At 45.2% G+C, this 23,183-nt stretch overlaps 1 protein-coding gene and 1 long non-coding RNA gene across 2 annotated transcripts in view; one reads left to right on the forward strand and one right to left on the reverse strand.

The window, feature by feature from the left end:
* Window positions 1–23,183, reverse strand: part of LOC142829186 (uncharacterized) — a 48,253-nt gene that overhangs the window by 7,473 nt on the left and 17,597 nt on the right. The gene's annotated exons all lie outside the window — the stretch shown is intronic.
* PRRG4 (proline rich and Gla domain 4) lies at window positions 648–21,565 on the forward strand. Its single transcript, XM_006110275.5, has 6 exons — window positions 648–775; window positions 2,151–2,251; window positions 5,088–5,251; window positions 17,842–17,890; window positions 19,526–19,661; window positions 20,718–21,565. The coding sequence occupies exons 2-6, from the start codon at window positions 2,161–2,163 to the stop codon at window positions 20,938–20,940; spliced, it is 663 nt and encodes a 220-aa protein (XP_006110337.2). The 5' UTR covers window positions 648–775; window positions 2,151–2,160; the 3' UTR covers window positions 20,941–21,565.

A 23,183-nucleotide genomic window follows, 5' to 3' on the forward strand; every position in this document is an offset into this window, starting at 1 on the left:
TGGCCTTTTCTTTCTTTTATTAATAACCCTTTAGGTTTTATATTCTAAAGGATTGGCCCAGCGTGCTCTTTGGGTGAGATCTAAAGTTTTAGTAAATTGGCTCTGGACTGTGGCTGGTTCTTTGGGACCGGGAGGATCTGTTTGGAATTGGTGAGGTTCGGTTTATAACCTGTAAGATGGGGTGCTAGTTGTGGCACAGGGAACACTGGGGTATCTAAAGGGATTTGCTGGTGAGACATCTTGCTGGCCAGAGTGGCAGCTGCAGTGCTGTGTGACTGTCTTAGTGCTTTATAGGAAAGGACCCCAGTTTGGGCCACTGCCCTGTTCTGCACAATTCTCCAAGGTGCCCCAGACCCTGGTATATTACAAGAGGGAAAAGGCTAAAACACCAATCTGAAGTCATGACGCTAGCTGCTGTGGGAAGAGGCAACGAGGAGACGGGAGAGACAGCGACGATAGCTGCTGGGGAGAGAGCGGGGGTCAAAATGGGACTGGCTCACACACGGAGGCTCAGCTGCTCCGCGGGCTATGGGGGGCTCAGCCCGTAGGGAGGAGCAGGAGCCCAACGACTGGCGGGAGGAGGGGGGCTGGCTGCTGCGGACAGCCCCTCTGTGGTCAGGCCAGGTGTCAGCTGGGAGGCTCCGCGTGGAACAGCGGCGGGGCCATGTGATCCCGGCCGCTCCCTGGTCGGGAGGCGCTGCGGGGAGGAGGCAGGCGGAGCCGGGCCGGCGCTGCGGCGGTGGAGCGCGTTGGCCGCTGTCTGGGCGCTGCACAGGTCAGTCCCCGGGCTGGCGGGGGCTCGGGGGGGCTGGCGGGGCAGACCCCCCGGCCGAGGGATTCCTTGCAGCTCGACCCCGCCGCCGGGCGGCTCGCACAACGAGACTTGTTCAACCCGCGCCCCCTCCTGTCGGGCCGCGAAACTCATTCCCGGAGTCAAACCTGGGGTCGGCCCGGTCGCAGCAGCCCCCCAGCCCCCCAGGGGTCCGCTCCCGTGTCCCTCGAACGCGCCTGCGGGTGGGATTAGGTGAGGCGGCGCTAACCGCCCGGCCGGGCCCGGGGATCACGGCCAAGAGCCCGGGTGGGTTAGTTCCACTCGCCCCAGCCAGTCATGTGAGCCCAAGAAACAAGCTGTGTAATGAAGACGAGCCCTTGGCGGGGAAGGGAGCTCCGGGCACGATCCCCGCGCCAGCAGCGCAGTCAGTCCGAGAACAACCAGGGTGCTGCCAGTTTCAGTTGTCTGGGAGGGGTGAGGGGTTGGTGCTCAAATTCCTCAGACCTGCCTCATATGGGGCTCAGCCGGCTGTCACCAGTCTAGGATGGCAAGAGACAGAGACTCCCTCAGTGGTCCAGCTTTTTTTTTTAAAAAAAGGGAAAACAGAGCTTTCCAGCAAGCTCCACTGGAAGGGAAATTACTTTTTAATTTGACTATTTATCTTAGAGTCACACTGGCACCCCTTTTTCATGTAAAGTCTCAGGGGGGTTGCTGTTTTACTCTGTAACTTGAAAACGATGCGTAGTCTTGTCACAAATATAGCTATCATGAGCTTTCCTGGGCAAAACCCACTCCATAGAAAAGTGTTTTGTAGGTGCAGTTTGAAAAGGTTTAAATAATCAAAGCTGGTTTATATTCTAGAATAAGTTAAACGGTACCTTCCATTGGATAGGGCAGGTATTACAAATTCTGCTGTTAACAGCCAAGTAGCTTGCCCTCTCCCCAAATGGTGGCTGTATTTCATCAGTGGTCAAAATGATTGTTTTATCTGCAATCAGTCACACTTGCACTGTGGTTTGTTTGGCTGCCTGCAGGATCACCATTATTAAAATCTTCCAAGTGTGATTGCCACAAACACAAAATGTGTGGTATCTTTAGTAATAGCCTATACTACTTCTGCCAGCTAATCAAGTTATTCCTCTAGCTCATGTGGTAAAATACTGAGCTTTGTTACATCAAATTGTGATGACTATCAATAAGGAGGTCATTATGCAATTGTTATTAAATACATGTGGGACTGGTTTGGGTAGGTGTACTGCCTATAGGGGAAAAAAATCCAAGTTGCTTGTAGGGACTTGTCTGACAAATGCATATAGAGGATTCATTAAGAAACACAAATAACATCCGGGCATTTTTAACTAATATTTTATTTTGACAGATATTAGACTATGTCTGTGGTTTTGGTACTGCTGTGTCAGCTGCCAGTAATGTTTGCATTTCCCCATTGCATAAGAAGATTAAAGCATACAAGGAAGCAAGGTAACATTCTTCTAAAATGAAGCTGTGCTTTCTGAAGCAACACTGCATCTTATGCTATTGAGGAAACAATCTTTTGCTTAAAATTGTGTAACACTTGTCATAGTTAACTAACATTAGTAGCAATGGCATTTAGACTGGTTTAAAAATTATATTCCTGCTTCTCCCATAATTTTAAAATAGTTAAACAGGATGGTACAAAATTCTCTTGGCATTCAGAAAATATCCATTTTTTTTAAAATGAAAGCTTTGATCCAAAACTGTTTTGAATCACCAGATTAACTTCTGACATAACAGAAAGTTTGTTTGATTAAAGAAATGTTTTCATTCAGAAGCCTGTGGAACTTACTGCCACAGGATGACATTGAAACCAAGAATTCAGCAAGACTCAGAGGGGTTGGACATTTTTATGTGGACAGCAAGGAATATGTAGAGTTATGATAGTTGATAGTTGCATAATTTAGGAGCAGTGTAAACCCCAAGCTTCAAGGATTGAGACAATCTTTAACTGTAAAGATTTGAATGAGACCTTCATAAGGGCTGATTATCCTACATTTACCTACTGAGAGGCGGCTTGCACCCTCACATAAAACATATGCTGGTAACTGTGGAAGACAGTGATGGATCAGTGGTTGGTGCAGTTTGGCAGTCCTATACAGCCTCTTCCTGACTTACAACCAATTGCTTGGTTTGTAGCCGCTTTGTAACTCGGTGTGTTCGTAAGTCGGACCCCATAGAGTTACACGTGACCGTGCTGTTCGTAAGCGCGGATCGCATTCATAACTCAGGGTCCGCCATTTACAACTGCTTCAGTCGTAACTGCAAACGGTCATAAGTCGACTGTTCACAACTCAGGGACCAGCTGTATTTCTAACAGCCAGCATTGAATCCAAACACGTGGGAGCATTAATCTGGTCTCTCATTTGGTTTATTTCTCCAAATTATTTGTGTCTAGTCCATTATTACGTGAAGAATCCACTATTGCAAATAACATGAGTGTATGTGGGTGTGCAGACCAAGGTGCCCCACCACTCCTGATCAGTAGATCTCCAATCCTGCCAGTCAGGATTATATTTAAAGGCAAAATGAGTAAGTACCAAAACAGTAGTTCCAAGTCTGATGGGGTTTTTAAGGTGTGCCCAATTGCCCACTAACAACTGGATTAAAGTCTCATGATTATTTCACATAGGCTACTGAATAACCTAAATGCAGGAGATGGGTTTGGAGTCAGACTAGTGAGCGAGAAAGTCTCCATATATAGATCTTGATTCTGCAAGTCCTCTGCCTGCATAACTGATAATTTTAAACTAAAATGAGAAATTGTTAGTATAATGTTCTGGTACAGGGGTGAGACATAGAAAAGTCAGGAAATTCCCACAAAGCAGCCATAACTCTAATACATACACATTTAAGGCACTACAGTTAATGTAAATATGTGCAAGTTTCTTAGATTTAACAATATGGAACCTGATTTTGACATTTCCCCCTCCCCCGCCCTCGCCCCCCATTCTATTGGATTGGCATTTAGCTGTTGAAAAACCTATAAGTTGAAGGATCAGGTTTTGATTTCAGTTAAACACATGTATTCTGCTGTACAATTTTTTTCTCTGTTTTATCTGTTAAGTGAATGAAAAGTTTGAGGGATAGCCATGTTACTTTGTAAGTGGAAAAATTTAAACAACAGATAGTCTTGCAGCACCTTAGCAACTAACAAAAAATGTAGATGGTATCATGAACTTTTGTGGGCACAGCCCACTTCTTCAGATGACTGGAGTTTTAAGGTGTCCGTCCAGTTTTCAAATAAACAGCATAGAGAAGGGATGAGGGGAGGGAAGAGGAGGAAAAAGAAGGGGGGGAAAGGGAAAGAAATTGTCTATTATCCATGCTAAATGAAGCTGATAAAATACTTAGTACTCACTTAACATACCCTTTGTCTGTTTTTTATGTCATCAGGATGTGGAATGTAGTGGGCCATCTAGCCAATGTCTTTGTTTAGACTTCTATTGTAGGAATCAAACTTGTAAAAGGAAATTAAATTCTGTAGTTTCCCTGTGAACTGGCTTTTGAAATTGATTTGAAATAATAAGGTGACCATGATATCTGAAAAGACAACACACAAAACCTGGTGGACCATTTTAACTTGCCTGGGCACTCATTAATGATTCTCAGTGTCACCATATTATTGCCTCAACAAAGACATTGGCTGGATGGTCTGCTACATGCCACATCCTAATGACATAAAAAAACAAACAAAAGGTACTTTATGTGGGTACTAAGTGTTCTTATCAGCTTCTTTATCAGACACACACACAGACTTGAATTCACAGTACCAGCATGAGTGAAAAAGGATGTATGCTGGGGATCCTTATGGGAACATATCAAAAGAGATATACACATCTTGAAAAAGCCTAAGGGTTATGGATTTAGCTCAGTCTGAGTCTGCTTAGAAGTCCATCTTAAAGAAATTGAATATTGCAAGGAAGCTTAGGATTCCCTGGGACTCAAATGTTCCAGCAGGGCTAATACCACAGCTGCATTTCAAACAATGTCCATGAGGGCCAAATTCTAAAAAGTTGTTCTGATAAAATCTGAAACTGTTTACAAGGTACAGAAAATGCTCCGATTTGAATGTGGTAGAGGCAGAAAGAGAACGATAGTCTTGGCAGCAAAGAAAATGGTTCAGGAAGAGGCATTGAAGTCTCTGATAGCAGGGGTGAAACTGAGGGGGGAGGGGAACAGATGTTTTACTTTGGGAATTTTAAAGAGCTCCACAGTTTTTCTATGAATACCAGAACCTATGCTCCTAATTTAACTATTTTAAATTAATTTATTTTGTTAGTGTTTATGTCAGAAAAAGGAGCCAATTTGTTCATTGGACGACATCTTCTGTATAACAGATTTGATTTTGAAGCATTTACTCCTGGTAATCTAGAAAGAGAATGCTATGAAGAGACATGCAATTATGAAGAAGCAAGAGAAATTTTTGAAGACCCTGCTAAAACGGTAATTGCTTTGATTTAGCTTAAATACTGTATGTCCATCAGCATATGGTTGTTATACTGCATTCCTTCAGAAGAAGCCACTTAAAATAGGAGTTCTGCCACTATTATTTATAGAATCATAGAATACCAGAACTGGAGGGGACCTCGAGAGGTCATGAAGTTCAGTTCCCTGCTCTCATAGTAGGACCAGTCACTGTCTACATCATCCCTGATGTCTAGCCAACCTGCTCCTAAATACCTCCAGTGAGGGAGATCCCACAACCTCCCTAGGCAATTTATTCCAGTGTTTAACCACCGTGACAGTTAGGAAGTTTTTCTTAATGTCCAACCTAAACCTTCCTTGCTGCAGTTTAAGCCCATTGCTTCTTGTCCTATCCTTATCCTATCCTTAGAGGCCAAGGAGAACAATTATTCTCTCTCCACCTTGTAACACCCTTTTAGATACTTGAACTGCTACAATGTCCCCTCTCAGTCTTCTTTTTTCCAAACTAAACACGTCCAATTCTTTCAGACTTCCTTAATAGGTCATGTTTTCTAGACCTTTAATCATTCTTGTTGCTCTTCTCTGGACCTTCTCCAATTTCTCCACGTCTTTCTTGCAATATGGCACCTAGAACTGGATACAATACTCCAATTGAGGCCTAATGAGTGCAGAGTAGAGCAGAAGAATAACTTCTCGTGTCTTGCTCACAACACTCCTGTTAATGCATCCCAGAATCATGTTTGCTTTTTTTGCAAGTGTCACACTGTTGACTTATATTTAGCTTGTGGTCCACTGTGACCCCTAGATCCCTTTCTGCAGTGCTCCTTCCTAGACAGTCGCTTCCCATTCTTCATTTGTCCTAATTAAACTTCATCCTATTTACCTCAGACCATTTCTCCAGTTTCTCCAGATCGCTTTGAATTATGACCCTATCCTCCAAAGCACTTGCAACCCCTCCCAGTATCCTCTGCAAACTTAATAATCGTACTCTCTATGCCGATATCTAAATCATTAATGAAAATATAGAACAGAACCAGTCCCAAAACAGACCCCTGCGGGACCCCACTTGTTATGCCTTCCAGCATGACTGTGAACCATTAATAACTTCTCTCCGAGAATGGTTATCCAGACAGTTATGCACCAACCTCACAGTAGCCCCATCTATGTTGTATTTCCTAGTTTATTGATAAGATTATGCGAGACCCTATCAAATGCCTTACCAAAGTCTAGGTAGACCATGTCCCACCACTATCCACAAGACTTGTTATCCTGTCAAAGAAAGCTATCAGATTGGTTTGAGATGATTTGTTCTTTACAAATCTATGCTGGCTGTTACCTATCACCTTATTATCTTCCAGATGTTTGCAGATGAATTCCTTAATTACTTGCTCCATTATCTTTTCTGGCACAGAATTTAAACTGACTGGTCTGTAGTTTCCTGGATTGTTCTTCTTTCCCTTTTTATAGATGGACACTATATTTGCTCTTTTCCAGTCTTCTGGAATCTCTTCTGACTCCATGAGTTTTCAAAGATAATAGCTAAAGGCTCAGAAACCTCCTCTATCACTCCCCTCCCCGCCAATGCTTTATGAAATGGACTTATGGACATAAATGTACATAACTCAAAGGTGCTTTGAGCAAATTACTTCATGTAACCTATCAATCTTCATGTCTTAATTCACTGGATCTGTTTATCTTATTTTGGTGTATGTAGCAAAATGTGTAAAATTAGACATATGGAGTAGGGAATACTTTATGGGTTTTAAATGTGTGAATGAAAGTCATCAACGGAGATCTTAGTGTCTGGGCAATCATATGCAAATAGCCTTTGTCCTTAGTTCTTAGCAGTGGTTGGTAAGTATGGGCCAGGTCACTCCCCGTGCAATAAGGCAGGGGTTGACATCCTATGGCACGCCAGCAAAATATGGCGTTCTAGGGAGCCAGATATGGTTCTTCTGCAGCCCCAGCTCAGCCCCCTCTTTCTCACCTCCACAGCAGGGAGCCCATGCTGGCGCTACAACTTTATTGCTCCCCACAAGACTGAAGTGTCAGTGCTGACTTCCTGGGAGGGCACGGGAGGGGGGGCTGGAGAGGAGACAGCCCTGAGTCTCCTTACAGGATCTGGTGTGTATACACTGACCATCTGTCCTGGAAAATCCGGGATAGTCCCAATTTTTAATCTCCTGTCCCTGTGAAGCATTGAAGTGTCCCGGAAAGCCCTGAGACTCCAAATGCAACTGTGCATTGTGGTTTCCCCTCCGCCTCCCTTGGCTGGGAAAATAGGAGTCAGGACACTTCCTGCTCAATAGGAGGTGTCTATTGGGAGTGCCAGAAAGCAAGTGATTTGTGGGGCAAAGGCACAAAGAAACATTGTGGGGCTCAGCTGGGCTGTGGGGGAGAGTGGAGGCACCGGAACTTGGGTGCAGGGCTCAGCTGGGTTCTGAGGGGAGGCGGTGTGCGGGGATCAGCTGGGCTGTGAGGGGAGTTGCCAGGAACCTGGGTGTGGGGCTCAGCTGGGTTGTGAGGGTGGAGGAGGTGCCAGAATTTGGGCACAGGGCTCAGCTGGGCTAGGGGGGAATGGGGGAAGCACAGGGAATAGATAGTGGCTTAGCTGGGCTGCGAGGGGGAGGCACAAGGAACTGGTGTAGGGCTCAGCTGGGCTGTACCAGGAAGCCTCCCGGGGGAGGAGCAGCTGGGGGCCTGAAATGACCTCGCCTGATCAGGAAAAATCCCTCATCTGGGAGCAGTAAGGTCCCAAGGGTGCCCCAAAGTCCCCTCCTGAATCCTCCCACCTGGCCAGACACCCTAACCCCAGTCCGCTCCTGCACCCTCTCCTTTGGCCAGACACCCTACCCTTGTCCTGCTTCCGCATCCACTGTTGCTCCTGCACCCTCCCTCCTTGCCACACATTGCACCCTCCCTTGCTCCTGCTCCTTCCTCCTGGCCAGACACCCTATTCCTAGCCTGCTTGTGCACCCTACCTCCCACACAGACCTCACAACCTCTCACCCTTCTGCACCCACCTCCCTCTCACATCCTGCACCCCATCCATATCCCATGTATTGGCTGCCTTGTCCCACACACTGAATCCTTCATTTTTGTCTCCCCCTCAGAACCTAAGGGGGGGTCCATAACATTCACCAGAAAAGCAAATCTGGGCTATGGGGAAGCCTTAAACCTCAGTCCTCCCTGTCTCTTCTCCTCGTACTATGGAATGCCAGAGGAGTGAGGTGTCTCAGTTGGGGTCACCTCCAGTGAGGGGTGGGGGTTGGGAGGAGTTTTTTTGCTTCTCACTTGTGTGGTCCCCAACTGACTTTTTTTCTGTGGATCAGTGGCCCTCAACACAAAAAAGTTTCCCCACCCCTGCCATAAACAAAGAAAATACTGAAACTTTTTGTGGTGGACATAAATTACTATTTTACTTTATTTAAAATGAAGTTTGACAAACTAACATTAGAAAATTAAAATGCTTCATCTGTTTAATAATGTAAATTAAACCATTCTCCCCAGCTGCAACACTAGCAAAATGGCTCGAGTGTAATTAACAGTGAGTTTCCATTAGCAACTGGTGGTCTGCGGAAAGGTTTACATAGAGCCAGGTGGTTCATGGGCCAAAAAGTTTGAGAACCACTGAAATAGTCACCCCTGATCTCTGCCCCAAGCTCCCTGCTGCTCCACAAGAGCCCAGAGAGAGTTCAGGTCTGGTGAAATCACTGTGTCACTCTGGTGTGGATGATGGACAGACTCTCTCTGAGCCTTCCTCATCCAGGCAGTTGATGATTTAAACGAGTGGTCCCCAACACAGTGCCTGTGGGCACCATGGAGCCCGTTGGGGCATTTGTGTGCGCCCGCCAAGTGCTCGGAGCCAGCCCCGCCCTGGGCGCGTGGTGCATGCGTGGTGCTGTTCCAGGCACACTGCGCATGCGTGGCGCCGGCCCTGAGTGCACACCACATGGGGAGCGCCGGCCCTCAGTGTGCAGCTCTGGGGGCCGCCCCGGCCCCGGGCACACGGCAAATGGGCCGCCCTGGCCCCAGCTGCACGGCGCATAGGGTTCCTGGCCCCAGGCATGTGGCTCATGGGAGACCCTGCCCCCGGGCATGTGGCACATGCGCGACCCACTCCTGGGCGCATGAGTGGCCCCGCCCCCTGGCACTCGGCGGGTGAGTAGCCCTCCCCTGGGTGCCCGGCAGCGCCAAATGGTTGGGGACCACTGATAAACAGCATGTTAAAATGCCACATGAAAACACTTGGCGCGTCCACAAAGCAGCAGTCTCTCTCCAGAGAGGGTTGTTGTGACTTGTGTGTCTGGGTGAACAAGCCCTTTGTGAGCTCTGGGAAGAGCTGAGATGTTTTGACTTCCAGTTTCAAGGGACTTGTTTTTCTGTCTTTGGGCCACATGTTGCCTAGACCTGAATGGAGTTAGCTGTAACAACGCATTTCTGAGCTATTCTGACATACAAAGTAAAATTTGTGCTAAAGACTCTGTTTCCTGTGAGAGAAAGCACTGCTGTCAGTAGTAAATTCAAAATCTCTCCAATTTTCTTCAAAGGTCGTCTCTACCAGGCAGTGGGGCTTTGACTGATTTGTCCCTTATATTTTTGAAGGGTGACTAAATGTTAATTGGATCTTCTTGGGGAATGTCAACACATTGCTTTGGGCCCAATCCTAGCTTAAAATGTAAATTGCATCAGGCCCTTTGTAAGCAAGTTGGGAAGTGGTCTCATTTGGCAATTAGTATTAGGTGTTATTTACATAATAAAGGCATTGCTATCATGGGACTGACTTGTACATTTCTCAGTAGCTTTACATCTAAAATAACCCAGTCCCATTGATCTCCATGGGCAGTGGTGGGGAGGGTTAGTGACATGGTCTTCTCCACCCTGTAGTTGTAGTGGTTAGTTCAGTATTGTCATTCTGGCTTGTGGAAACCAAGGGCATTGTATAGTTTTTGCAGTAACTTGAAAAATGCAGTTGCAGTCCATCTCATTAGGGATGTAAATTCCCATTCATCAGTTAACCAGTTAATGTTGGGTTACACTGGGGCTGCCGCCAGCTCCCAGCCTCCACTGGAGCAGCCCCTGTCTACAGCAGGATGGACCCTCCATGGAGAGAGTCTGCTCTGGACATTGGTGCAGTCCCTGCCTGTGGGGCCCCTGGGTTCCCCACAGACAGGGGCTGCTCTGGACAAGAGTAACCCATGTTTACAGTTGGCCCTCTTTGGGGCTGGAGCAGCCCCCTACCTGCAGCAGGTGGGGAGCTGCTCCAGGCCCCTCCGTTTGCCAGTTAATTGGAGCTGGTAAGCATCATCTGTTAAGAGAAGTAAGGAAGTTGTCCCATGAAATTGTGGGCTGGTTCTGGATGACTCCCAGGCCCTGAGTCAAATGGGGCTGGATCTCCTCTTGAATCGACGTTGGAACCCTAGTGCTGCAGTGTCAGGGGACCCTAGGTCTGGGGCCTGGGTTAATGCAATTGCAGGATAGTTGCATGAGGGGCTCCTATAATGCCCAAACCCATCCCTATTGGTAGAGAACGGTGGGAGGAGTTCTTAGAGGGGTCACGTGACACCCTTTACTTCGGGTCATGTGTCCATCTTGACTCCAGAAGTACTACCCCCAGGGGCAGGACTTCCTGTTGCTAGCAAGTCAGACCTAAGGGGCTCGTTTACATTGGCCCCTTTTCCGAAAGGGGCATGTTAATTTCAGAGATCGTAACAGGGAAATCCGCGGAGGATTTAAATATCCCCCGCGGCATTTAAATAAAAATGTCCGCCGCTTTTTTCTGGCTTTTAGAAAAGCCGAAAAAGAGCGTCTACACTGGCCCCGATCCTCCGGAAAAAGCGCCCTTTTCCGGAGGATCTTATTCCTACTTCAAAGATAAGAATAAGATCCTCCGGAAAAGGGCTCTTTTTCCGGAGGATCGGGGCCAGTGTAGACGCTCTTTTCCTAAAAGCCGGAAAAAAGGGCGGACATTTTTATTTAAATCCCCCGCGGATTTTTCTGTAACGATCTCTGAAATTAACATGCCCCTTTCGGAAAAGGGGCCAATGTAGACGTAGCCAAGGAGTCAGGTTTTGGGCTACCTGTGTAAAGGGCCGCAGCTAATGTAGCCCTGTTTTTGGTTCTGAAAATATGGTCATCATAGGTGTGTAGGGAACAAGTGGAACAAAAATATGTCTTGGTGTGCTGCTCTTTTTCTTCCTTCTGCATGCAGGAAACAAGTAGTCAAAATGGCTCCATGAGCGTTGCCCTTTTTCATCCTTCTGGGAAACACTTCCCTGGAGGCTTCCGGGGAATGGGAACAGCAGGCATATTACTACTCAGAGAGTAGTTATTAATGGTGCACAATCCTGCTGGAAAGGCATAACAAGTGGGGTTCCGCAGGGGTCTGTTTTGGGACCGGCTCTGTTCAATATCTTCATCAACTATTTAGATATTGGTATACAAAGTACGCTTATTAAGTTTGCAGATGATACCAAGCTGGGAGGGGTTGCGACTAATCTGGAGGATAGGGTCATAATTCAAAATGACCTGGACAAATTGGAGAAATAGTCTGAGATAAATAGGATGAAGTTTAATAAAGACAAATGCAAAGTGCTCCATTTAGGAAGGAACAATCAGTTTCACACATACAGCATGGGAAGCGATGGTCTGGAAAGGAGTACGGCAGAAAGGGATCTAGGGGTTATAGTGGACCACAAGTTAAATATGAGTCGGCAGTATGATGCTGTTGCAAAGAAAGCAAACATGATTCTGGGATGTATTAACAGGTGTGTTGTGAGCAAGACACGAGAAGTCATTCTTCCACTCTACTCTGCGCTGGTTAGGCCTCAATTGGAGTATTGTGTCCAGTTCTGGGCACCGCATTTCAAGAAAGATGTGGAAAAATTGGAGAGGGTCCAGAGAAGAGCAACAAGATTAAAGAATGATTAAAGGTCTAGAGAACATGACCTATGAGGGAAGGCTGAAGGAATTGGGTTTGTTTAGTTTAGAAAAGAGAAGATTGAGAGGGGACATGATAGCGGTTTTCAGATATCTAAAAGGGTGTCATAAGGAGGAGGGAGAAAACTTGTTCATCTTGGCCTCTGAGGATAGAACAAGAAGCAATGGGCTTAAACTGCAGCAAGGGCAGTTTAGGTTGGACATTAGGAAAAAGTTCCTAACTGTCAGGGTGGTCAAACACTGGAATAAATTGCCCAGGGAGGCTGTGGAATCTCTGTCTGTGGAGATATTTAAGAGTAGGTTAGATAAATGTCTATCAGGGATTGTCTAGACAGTATTTGGTACTGCCATGAGGGCAGGGGGCTGGACTCAATGACTTCTCGAGGTCCCTTCCAGTCCTAGTATTCTATGATTCTATGATGCCTTCCATGCAGGGCACAAACAAGTAAGTGCTCTCCCTCCTGCCCAGACCCCCATCCCCTCACTCACTCCGCCCTCCCCGGCCAGACAGCCCAAGCCCCCTAGCCAAAATCCTTCCTACCCCCAGCTCTCTGCCCAGAATTTTCTTTCAGCCAGAATCCCCCCATTCCCCTGGCCAGAATCCTCCCTACCCCCAGCACCCTGGCCAAACACCCCCACCTTCTGGCCAGAATCCCCCCTGATCCCAGGCCAGAATGCCCCACTGTCCTCCCTCTCAGCCCCCTTGGCCAGAATCCCCCCCCCCCCCAACCAGGCAGCCAGATTCCTGCCCCCTTGTCAGGCAGCCTGCTCCCAGCCCACTCCTGCCCTGTGGCCAGGCAGCCTGCCCTCTGGCCAGACCTCACACCCTCACCCCATCCTATGCCCCATTTCTTCCTATCCAGATCCTGCACGCCCATCCCTATCCCATTCACTGCTAGCCCTGTCCTGCACACTGAGACCCTCATTTTTGGCCTCACCGCAAAGCCTAGGGAGACCCACAAAATCCACTAACCCTGGAACCCCAGAAGAGTAAATATGGTCCGAGGCCTTGAACCTCAGTCCTCCCTGTCCTCCCTCTTCCCACTATTGGACTGGAGCATCAGGGGAGTGAGGTGATTCAGATGGGGGTCACATCATTGAGGGTTGGGGTTTTTTTTTTTTTTTTGCTTTTCACTTGTGTTGTCCCCGACTGTGGTTTTGTTTTTTGTTTTTTTCTTCTGTGGGTCAGTGGCCCTCAGCCCAAAACAGGTTGCCCACTTCTGCCATAAATCAAGACAACGTTGAAACCTTTTGTGTTGGACATAATATTTTACTTTATATAATAATGAAGCCTGGCCAATTGGGGCCCAGTCCCCATCTAGCTGCAGCATCATAACACTCCTGCACCCCTCCACACACCAACCCTGAGCCCATTATACACCTGAACCCTCTGCCCTGAGCCCTTTCTATCCCCACATCCCTAGACTCCTGCAACCCCCACATCTTCAGCCCCTTCCATAGTACTCCTGCATCTCCACACAACCCAACCTTGTAGCCTGAGTCCATCATACACCCAAACCGCCTACCCTGAGCCCCTCATACACCCCAACCCAGATTCCTGCACCCCCACATTACAGGTCCCCTCCCATAAGATTGACCAAAGACAACCTCATTGCATGAATGAAGTTGAATTTGACCAGTTATGATGTAAACTTCAAATAAATGTGTGAAAAGATGCAGTAGCAGAAGTCCCATTAAATAAAGTCTGAGTACGTTTCATTTGTGCTATTATTAATCATCACGTTAATTATCAATAATATTAACTTGTATATTTTCAGTCATGCAAATGGACATTCTTATACAGCTCTTTGTTGACCACTTGTTCTGAATTTTGAGGTAGTTTGACTCTTTGGTTTGAAAAGGTTGCCGACCCCTGCAATAAGGAAATCTTTTAAAAACAATAGGAAAGTAGGAGTCTCTTGTTTTTGACTGGCTGGATACACCCAAGGAGGGTGAACCAGAGACCTCAGAGAAAGGGAGGTGACCCTGGTTTGGAAGGCAGCTGAAAGAAAGCTTTTTTATGAGTTTATAAGTTTTTGCTGAGGATTTTTGTTACTTTTGATTTGTAATCTGCTCTGCTCTGCCTGTTCTCACCTATTACCACTTAAATCCTACTGCTTGTACTTAATAAAATCACTTTTACTTACTATCAAGCCCAGTGTAAACAATTGTTACCTGGGGGAGCCGTCAGTGTGCACATTTCCCCTTTGATTGTTAAAGGGGGTTTACCTAACTAATTCCTTGGGGTTTGATCCCCTTTGAGGAGTGGTATCTCAGGAAGCTGGGCCCTAAGCTGCACTCTCCGTAGTTCTGAAGAGATTCAGAGTCTGCACTGCTTCTCAGTGGGGGCTGTGATTCTCAGCTCTGTGCCTTGGCTGAGGAGGAGACCAGGGAGCTGGCCAACCAAGACAGGGTGGCAATAAGCCTCAGAGAACAAGGAGGGTGGCAGTGGCCTTGTCAGCACCCCGGGAATCACTCCTAAGGGATCATCTGTGACCTCACCCTGTCACATTTCATCAGGCCCTGGTGACTTGAAGACATCTAACCTTGCTAATTTATTGTTCACCTGTTCTTTTCCTATTTTAACTTCTAAGCCTACCCCATTTCCACTAGCATTCACTATGTTAGGTATCGCCTCACCATCCATTTCCTTGTTGAAAACTGAAACAGAAATCATTAAGCATCTCTGCCATTTCCAAATGTCCTATTATTATTTCTCCCTCTTCACCAAGCAGTGAGCCTACCCTGTCCTTGGTCTTCCTCTTGATTCTAATATATTTGTTACCCTTTATGTCTCTAATTTGAGCTCATTTTGTGCCTTTGCCTTTCTAATCTTGCTCTTGCATACCTGTATTGTTTGCTTATATTCATCCTTTGTCATTTGTCCTAGTTTCCACTTTTTATACGACTCCTTTTTTAGATCATGTAAGATCTCCTGATTAAGCCAAGGTGGTCTCTTGCCATACTTTCTATCTTTCCTACACAGCGGAATAGCTTGCTTTTGGACCCTTAATAATGTCCCTTTGAAAAACAGCCAGCTGTCTTCTGTTGTTTTTCCTCTGAGTCTTGCTTCCCATGGGACCTTACCTACCAGCTCTCTGAGTTTACTAAAATCTGCCTTCCTGAAATCCATTGTCTCTAGTTTTCTGTTCTTTTACCATTCCTTAGAATCATGAATTCTATGATTTTGTGATCACTTTCACCCAAGCTGCCTTCCACTTTCAAATTTTCAACCAGTTCCTCCCTGTTTGTTAAAATCAAATCTAGAACAGCTTCCTCCCTGGAAGCTTTCTCAACCTTCTGAAATAAAAATGGTCTCCAGTGCAGTCCAAGAACTTATTGGGTAGTCTGTGTCCTACTGTTAGTTTCCCATCATATGTCTGGATAGTTGAAGTCTTCCATCACCATCAAATCCTGCACTTTGGATGATTTTGTTAGTTGTTTAAAAAAATTCTCATCCACTTCTTCCACCTAGGTAGGTGGCCTGTAGTAGACATGACATCACCCTTGTTTTTTACCCCTTTTAGCCAAACCCAGAGACTCTCAACATGCACGTCTCCTATGTCCATCTCCACCTCAGTCCAAGTGTGTACATTTTTAATAGATAAGGTAACACCTTCTCCTCTTTTTCCCCCGCCTGTCCTTCCTGATTAAGCTGTACCCTTCTATGCCAATATTCCAATCATATGTATTATTCTAGTGATACTGACTATGTCACAGTTGTGTTTATTTATTAGCACTTCAAGTTCTTCTTGCTTATTTCCCATATGTCTTGCATTTGTATATAGGCATCTAAGATACTGATTTGATTTTTGCCTCCCAGTTCTGCCTTGTCCCTCCTTTATCTGCTATTATAGCCCATGCTCCCTCCCATTTCTGACCCATCTCTCCATGTTTTTCACTTGCCGGAGGGCATTGATCACCTGCCCGTCAAACCTAGTTTAAAGCCCGCCTCACGAGGTTAGCCAGTCTGCATCCAAATATAGTCTTCCCCTTGCTCAAAAGGTGAGCATCCCTGCTTAGCAGTCGTTCTCGGAATAGCATCCCGTAGTCGAAGAAGCCAAAGCCCTCCTGGCAAACACCATCTTCACAGCGAGGCATTCACCTCCAGGATGCACCTGTCTCTGCCTGGGCCCCTACCTTTGACAGGAAGTTCAGAAGAGAACACCACCTGAGCTCCAAACTCCTTCACCCATACTCCCAGAGCCCTGTAGTCACACTTGATCTGTTCAGTGTCACACCTTGCAGTATGGATGAGTGCCCACATGGACGATTAGCATGGGGGAGTAGTCAGAGGGCTGGATAATCCTCGATAATGCCTGCATAACGTCTTGGATATGTGCCCCGGCAGGCAGCATACCTCCTGAGATGTTATGTCAGGGTGACAGATGGGTGCTTCTATCCCCCTCAGAAGAGTTTCCAACTACCTAGGGCTGCCAGATATATTTCCCAAATTTTTTTTCCCATAGCAGGGAAAAAAACGGTTGAGCAAAAAAAAACGGGGGGGGGGGCAAAGTTGTTGAGCAAAAAAATTTAAAAAACTTCTCCAAAAAAAGGGTCACAGCGCCTTTAAATTCCAGCACTCCTCACTCCCTCCCACCCCCGCCAGACAGGGCAGGGGAGGAATGTTCAAAGCAGCCTTCTGTCAGAGACACAGAAAATACTGCACACGTACGGTATCTTTTTTTAAACCGGACAAAGGCCACAGATACCGGACTGTCCAGGCCAATACCAGACATCTGGCAACCCTACAACCACCACCACCCTACGCTTCCTCCTCGCAGTGGTGTCTTCTCCTCTTCTGCTTTAGGGGGTGATTCCTTATCTCTTGTATCCAGAACAGCATATATTGCAGTAAAACCAAAAAACCAATTAGAGGGGGCCCATTGTGTTTGGAAAGCAGTGAAAACACACAAATACACAGTATGTTCCCCAAAGAGCTTAAGGGTAAAGGCTGTGATTCTGTGAATAATTACAAACATAAATGAGACTTCAGTAGGGCTAGTCACAAAAGTAAAGCTAGGCACATGCATAAGTGTCTTTAGAACTGGAAACTTTTTTGGGGGGAGGGGGAATGTGACCTGGGAAGGGGATAATATCACACACAATTTGGTTACTTTATACTTTTAAAAGTTTTACATAAAGTACCAAGTATTTCCATTTGTCCTTACTCATTAATTGGCTAATTTCATATACAAGATACAGCAAAAAGGAACCTCAAGAAGAGGGTGAGTATTATTGAGGGAAGTAGCTTTGTGAAATCAGACACTGGCATGAATAGCACTGGAATGTATTCTATTTAGAGTGAATAAGCACGATCAATCTCCGTTGTCAGAGTGTAAGCTAGCTACTAGGTGATACCAAGAAGAAATTTCTCTGCTACTTTGTTGCAATTTAGATGTGTTCCTATTTGTTGGGTTTTTTTCCCCCTTTTAAACAGCTGGCATTTCTTTATATTGGTTTACGCAGACCACTGGTTTGTTGTAATATGGCAGTTCTTATGATGTTTTCCCTGAATATGCTAGTGGATTTTCAGCTTGGCGTAAACAGGTGCCTCTTTTGACTTCAGTGAGAGTTGTGCCCATTGCTGCCATGTCTGAATTCTGTCCACAATCTTATTTACCATTTATCTACATGTATGCTTGATCTTTAAACAATTATTTTCATAGATGAATTTTTGGAAAGAATATTCCATTAAGGGACCCGGCACAAAAACTGGTAAGTCCAGATCAGAGCTTCTCATTTCTTTCCCTGTTATGTTGCAAATGTTGCTCCCTTCACACATACTCTAGGGCCCCCCTCCTTCTAAGCTTGTTGCAATTTATGTTGTAATTTGGTCATAACTAAGTCCCAGCTTGACAAAGCCCTGGCTGGGATGATTTATTTGGGGCTGGTCCTGCTTTAGGCAGGGGGCTGGACTTGATGACCTCCTGAGGTCTCTGCCCGCCTTAGGATTCTAAGTATACAGCTGGCAGAATTATAACCCTTGCTTTACAGTCTTTTTATCTTTGTGCATTTTCTTATAATATTTTATACACTGAAATGTATATTGTCGTACCTAATATATTTGTGAAGTTCAGGGAATTGGAGGACTTTAGCCATTTACTATTGCATATTGAAATATGCATTCAGCTATCTATTTCCTTGTTTGTTATTAGTTACAAGTTTCCATATTGTCTATCTTTCTGCAACTGCCTATTGTTTTATTTTGTATTGCAATGATTTTATAGAGACCCCAGTTAGGCTCAGGACCCTCAGTGTGGCAGGTGCTGTACAGATAGAGTAAAAGTCCTTCTCTGTTCTGAAGGATTTAATCTGATGAAAGCTGCAATAAGTAAGGATGTTTGATAGTGGGTAATAGAAGAGTGAACTAACCATATGAATTCTTAGCAGTTAGTTGACTGTTCTATAGTCCCCGGGGGCAGGGCCAACAGCCAGTGTAGTCTGGTCCCACTCCCAGGAAGCCCCCTGCCACTCTGCACAGCAACATGGGGTGCCAGGCAGGAGTCGGTCCGTGTAGGGATACAATAGTGAGGTCAATTAACCGATAAGCAAAAGCTTATAGATTAATGCCATAGACTATACACATTTCCACCCCCACCCCGCCTGTAAATTTTTTAGCAGGCTGGTCAGCAGCCTGGCTCAGTGCTGGCTCATGATGGGTCTGGGAGCTCAGGACACCCCCACCACCACCCCTCCCACACACACACACACCCAGACAGGGGCTGCTGCCACCCCATGTTGCTGCCTCTGTGTCAGAAGCAGCAGCACAGGATGACAGGCAGCTGGTCTGTGAGAGGAGCTGATTTTTAAACTGGCTCACTTTGAGGACCAGCTCCCACCTGGCACCCAATGCTGCTGCCTCTGATACAGCCCCTGTCCGTGAAGTAGGATGCCATGAAGAGGCTGATGGAGGCAGTAGCATGAGGCCATAAAGAGGCAGTGGGGGAAGGGGGTAATGCAAGAAGTTGGCTAGATTAACCAATAAGCCTAGGCTTATCAGTTAATTGTCTAGTCTACTACTCATTGACATATCTAGCAATAAGTGTGTGAAATAACAATTCGCAGGGATGGAGTGGTGGAGAATCTCAATAATATGCATAAATAAATGATCTAGGAGAGGAATATTTGTTAACCTTTGCTTTCGGTTGTGGGTGGGCATTGAAGTCTTTGGCTAGTGCTGGAGTGATGTGAGGGTTTGCCACATAAGAAGACTAAGAGAAAGGAACTATTACTGTTAAAGTTACTGTACAATTTCAAGTCTTCAAAAAGAGAGAAGGCCACCACTGAAGAAGCATTGTTAATAATGCCATAGTGCTAATCAACTAAAAATAATTACTGATTTCTGTTCAGATGGTGAAACTCTACAGAAAATTGATGTTACAGGACTTCTGACTGGCCTAGTTGCAGTTGGTGTGGTGTTGGTTATAACTGGATTACTTATTTATTATTTCTGCAAAAACAGATGCAAACCAAGACAACAATCAGGGTAAGCAATAGAGACTAATAACTCTCTTTACTTTCATACAGAATATGTATGAGGTGGAATTTTCAAAATCACTCTGCTCTCGTTGGAGTGGAAATTTTCAATAGGCCATAGCGTTTGATTATTTTTTGAAGGGTTATGCACATCATCAAACTGTAATCTGTGATACAACCCACACTACGACTCCCCTTATGATGAAAAGCTATACCACTATTATCTGAAGCACTCAAACTCTACAGAATATGGAGTATTTAAGAAACATAAATGTTATTTTATTACTAAAATATGTATTATGCTTCTGGAATATGATTAAAAACTAAATTGTATACCAGTACTTGAAACACTAAAATTAAGATCAACTAATATAAGTAATAGATGCTTAATGATGTTAAAGAAGAGCTCTTATTGGTTCCTGTAAATAGCACATATATTTTTACATGCACATTGTGGCATACAGAAAAATAGATCAGTAATCTAAAGTGCAAAAAATGCACTGAATTTTGATTATATATAAAATAAAGGGAAGAGTGTACATAAAATGTAGGACAGTAAAATGGAGTTACATTATTTGCAAGAGTAAATATCTGTATAAGTTAAATACCTGCTGATATTTAAAGCAAATCCTATCTGACTTCCATAAGCGTAGAAGGTTCTTTTCTAAGAAGGCACAATTCTGCAACTCCAAGGAGAGGTGGAGCTATGCATAGGTCTGCTGAGATAGGAAGCTGAAGAAAGCTGGAGGATCCAGTACTACATGGATAATTTAGTCCTCCTCCTCCTCCCTGTGGTCCCCTCAGCCTGATGAGTATGAATGGGGCAATAGAGTTACAGAAGATACTCCTGCCATTGCTATAAAGAAATAGACATTGAGGGCCCTGAAGGAGGATTCTGCACCATTCTTGTCCCAGTGAATTTCTGCAGCACCTGTGTTCTTCAGCCTGGGTTCTGGGGAATTTGCTGTTAAGATGATTAAAAATATACTTGTTTTGGCAAAAGGCTATGTAATCCTTCATACATAACAACGAAGCTGTCATTCATAAGACTCTTAACTTTGTTTAGGTACTCTGACAGTGTAAGAAGTAGAAGAAGTTCATCTATCTTCAGAAGACATGACGAAGTTTCTTTAAATCCACTCCCTCTAAGAACAAATGAGTCAGGACTTCCAACTTATGAAGAAGCAGTGACATTAGGTGGAAAATATGATGCCCCACCACCACCATATCCAGGGCCTGCAAAAGAACATAAGGTGCTTAAAAAGTCGGTGTCACTTCCTGCCCCTTAATCCCAAACTTGACTCTGGTGGAGTAGGGAATGAATCTTCATTGAAAGATGTACATTTGAAAAGATGCAGTACCTTACAAGACAATTTTCACAAATGTGAAAGGCCTACAGATCTTCAGCGCAGCTAGAAGCAAGTGAATTCTTTCATACTAGAAAGGAAGAAATTGTTTTACAAAGGTTTGATGTATTTTTCTTGCATGAAGCTTGTTCATACAGGTTTTTGGTGCAAGAACTGAACCATGCATAAAGGTACAAATTTCTATGAGCTTCCATGCATTTTGAGCCAATATCAAATTATTGATATTCCATTACTAGTTTTACTGGCTATTTGTTCAGAAGGTCACACTTGCTTATGGCCTTTGGCAAGTCACTTAACTCCTCACCCCGTGTGTTATACATTTTGTAGATTGAAAAGTATAATACTTAGCTTAGGATGATGTTTTTGTTTAATTCATTGCCATTCATACTTCAGGAGTGTTTGAGAGTCATTTGGAAGAGTGCCATAGATAATTTTCAATTGCTGAAGCTTCAAAGATGCATCTCAATTTGTGTAGTAGATCAGCTGATACATGAAGTGCTGAGCTAGGTCTCATGGCTTAACCACGAGTAGGAATGTGAAAGGTTGGCTGGTGCAGCTCCCCACCTGAAGTGGGAAGGGGGCTGCTCCAGTCCCGCAGGGGACCCACCATGGACAAGGCTGCTCTGGAAATCCAGAGCAGCCCCTGTCTGGGGTGGGCCGGGCGCCCTGTAGGCAGGGGCTCTGGCCAGGCTGGAGAAGTCTCTGCATGTGGTGAGGGAGAGGGGTGCTCCAGCCTGGCCTTGTGGTGGGGGGGAGCCTGCTCCAGCTTGTGCCCCTTTTCATTGGTTAACCAGTTAAACATAATGTTTAACCAGTTAACAGTTAAACTGCATTTAAATACCTAATCACAAGGAGGGTGTAAACCAGACAGGGTCAACCTTAGGGAAAATGGTGCCCTGGGCAAACTTACATTTTGGCGCCCCCGTACTCCCTACTCTGGGCATGGTGCCTCCTCCTCCCTCCCACCCCCATTTCCCTTGGATGCTGCTCAGTCCTTTGCTCCCCTGAGTGCAGGGCTATTCTCTCTCCCCCTTGCAAAGGGAGTTGTCGCAGTCCTTGGCCAAGCCCTTCCTGTAGAGCTACATGGGGAATGGATTATTTTAGATTACATATTTTTCCCCAAGATACACGTAAAAGGTGGCTGCTGGTTTTGAATGACATCAGGTTGTGAAATGAAATAGCAGGTGAAAAACCTGAGTGGGCCACTTGCCTTTCAGTGGTTTCTTCCTTCACAGTCTGAGCTGCTCTGCAGAAGCCCTGGCAGCTCCCTTGCTGCGCAGCCCTTGGCCTGCAGTTCCTGGCGAGCTCCATGCTGTCAGATGGGCACTGCATCTTGCCCATGGCCCTCCTGCAGCCTTCTGGTCACTCCTGACTCACCGGGGAGGGCCAGTTCAGATTGTGGTGGGGCTGGGTTTAACTGATTCCAGAGGATACTTAGGCACCTGAAATCTCCAGGGTTTTTTGGGTTTTGTTTTGTTTTGTTTTTAAAAAAACCAACCCTTAGCTGATTTCACAGTACACAGAAATCTTGAAATATTTCCATCAGTAATAATTAAATTAGTTACAGGTAGGGAGAGCAAGAAAAATGCTGCTTGAGAACTTGTTAGTTAAAATTTAGCGATATAAACTTCTGAACTGAGCTTGTTACAAATGGACAAATGAATGAATAGTTAAATCAACAAATCATGTCTGGTGTTAGGATATTTATTTTGTAGATATTGGCATGTGATATGGTGGTTTTGGCTGTTTTGTTGTAGTCATGTTGGTGCCCAGGTGGTACTTCACAAGGGGAGTGAAGTAATATCTTTAATTGGACCAAATATGGTTGGTGACAGAGACACCCTTTGGAACTCCTCAGAGCTCTTCTCCAGGTCTGCAAAGTTCAAAAAGGCTAATCTCTCACCAACCAAAACTGTTTAAAAAAAAAAAAAAAAAACTCACCCACCCTGTCTCTGTCTGTGTTTTAACAACTTTGAACTCTTTGTATCTCAACTTCTTCTGTCATTAAAAAATTATCAAACCTTCCTCCATAATTTCCCACAACTGTGAAAATTATAAAAAGACAAAAAACTTAAAACATATAGTACACAAAGTTACACAAAATAAAAAGTGCATTCTATCAAGCCTTTTTATAAGCCAGAGCAGCAGCGTTGAAGCACTGCAGA

The sequence above is a fragment of the Pelodiscus sinensis genome, chromosome 5 (genome assembly GCF_052426305.1).
Source record: "Pelodiscus sinensis isolate ZL-2025 chromosome 5, ASM5242630v1, whole genome shotgun sequence".
Lineage (NCBI taxonomy): Eukaryota > Metazoa > Chordata > Testudines > Trionychidae > Pelodiscus > Pelodiscus sinensis.

What these genes read in the sequence shown, in the direction of transcription:
- PRRG4 (XM_006110275.5), top strand. Translation starts at nt 2,161, where the DNA reads ATGTCTGTGGTTTTGGTACTGCTGTGTCAGCTGCCAGTAATGTTTGCA. An exon ending in TTGAAGACCCTGCTAAAACG is followed by an intron (nt 5,252 to 17,841) that starts GTAATTGCTTTG and finishes TTATTTTCATAG; the next exon opens with ATGAATTTTTGGAAAGAATA. An exon ending in GGGACCCGGCACAAAAACTG is followed by an intron (nt 17,891 to 19,525) that starts GTAAGTCCAGAT and finishes ATTTCTGTTCAG; the next exon opens with ATGGTGAAACTCTACAGAAA.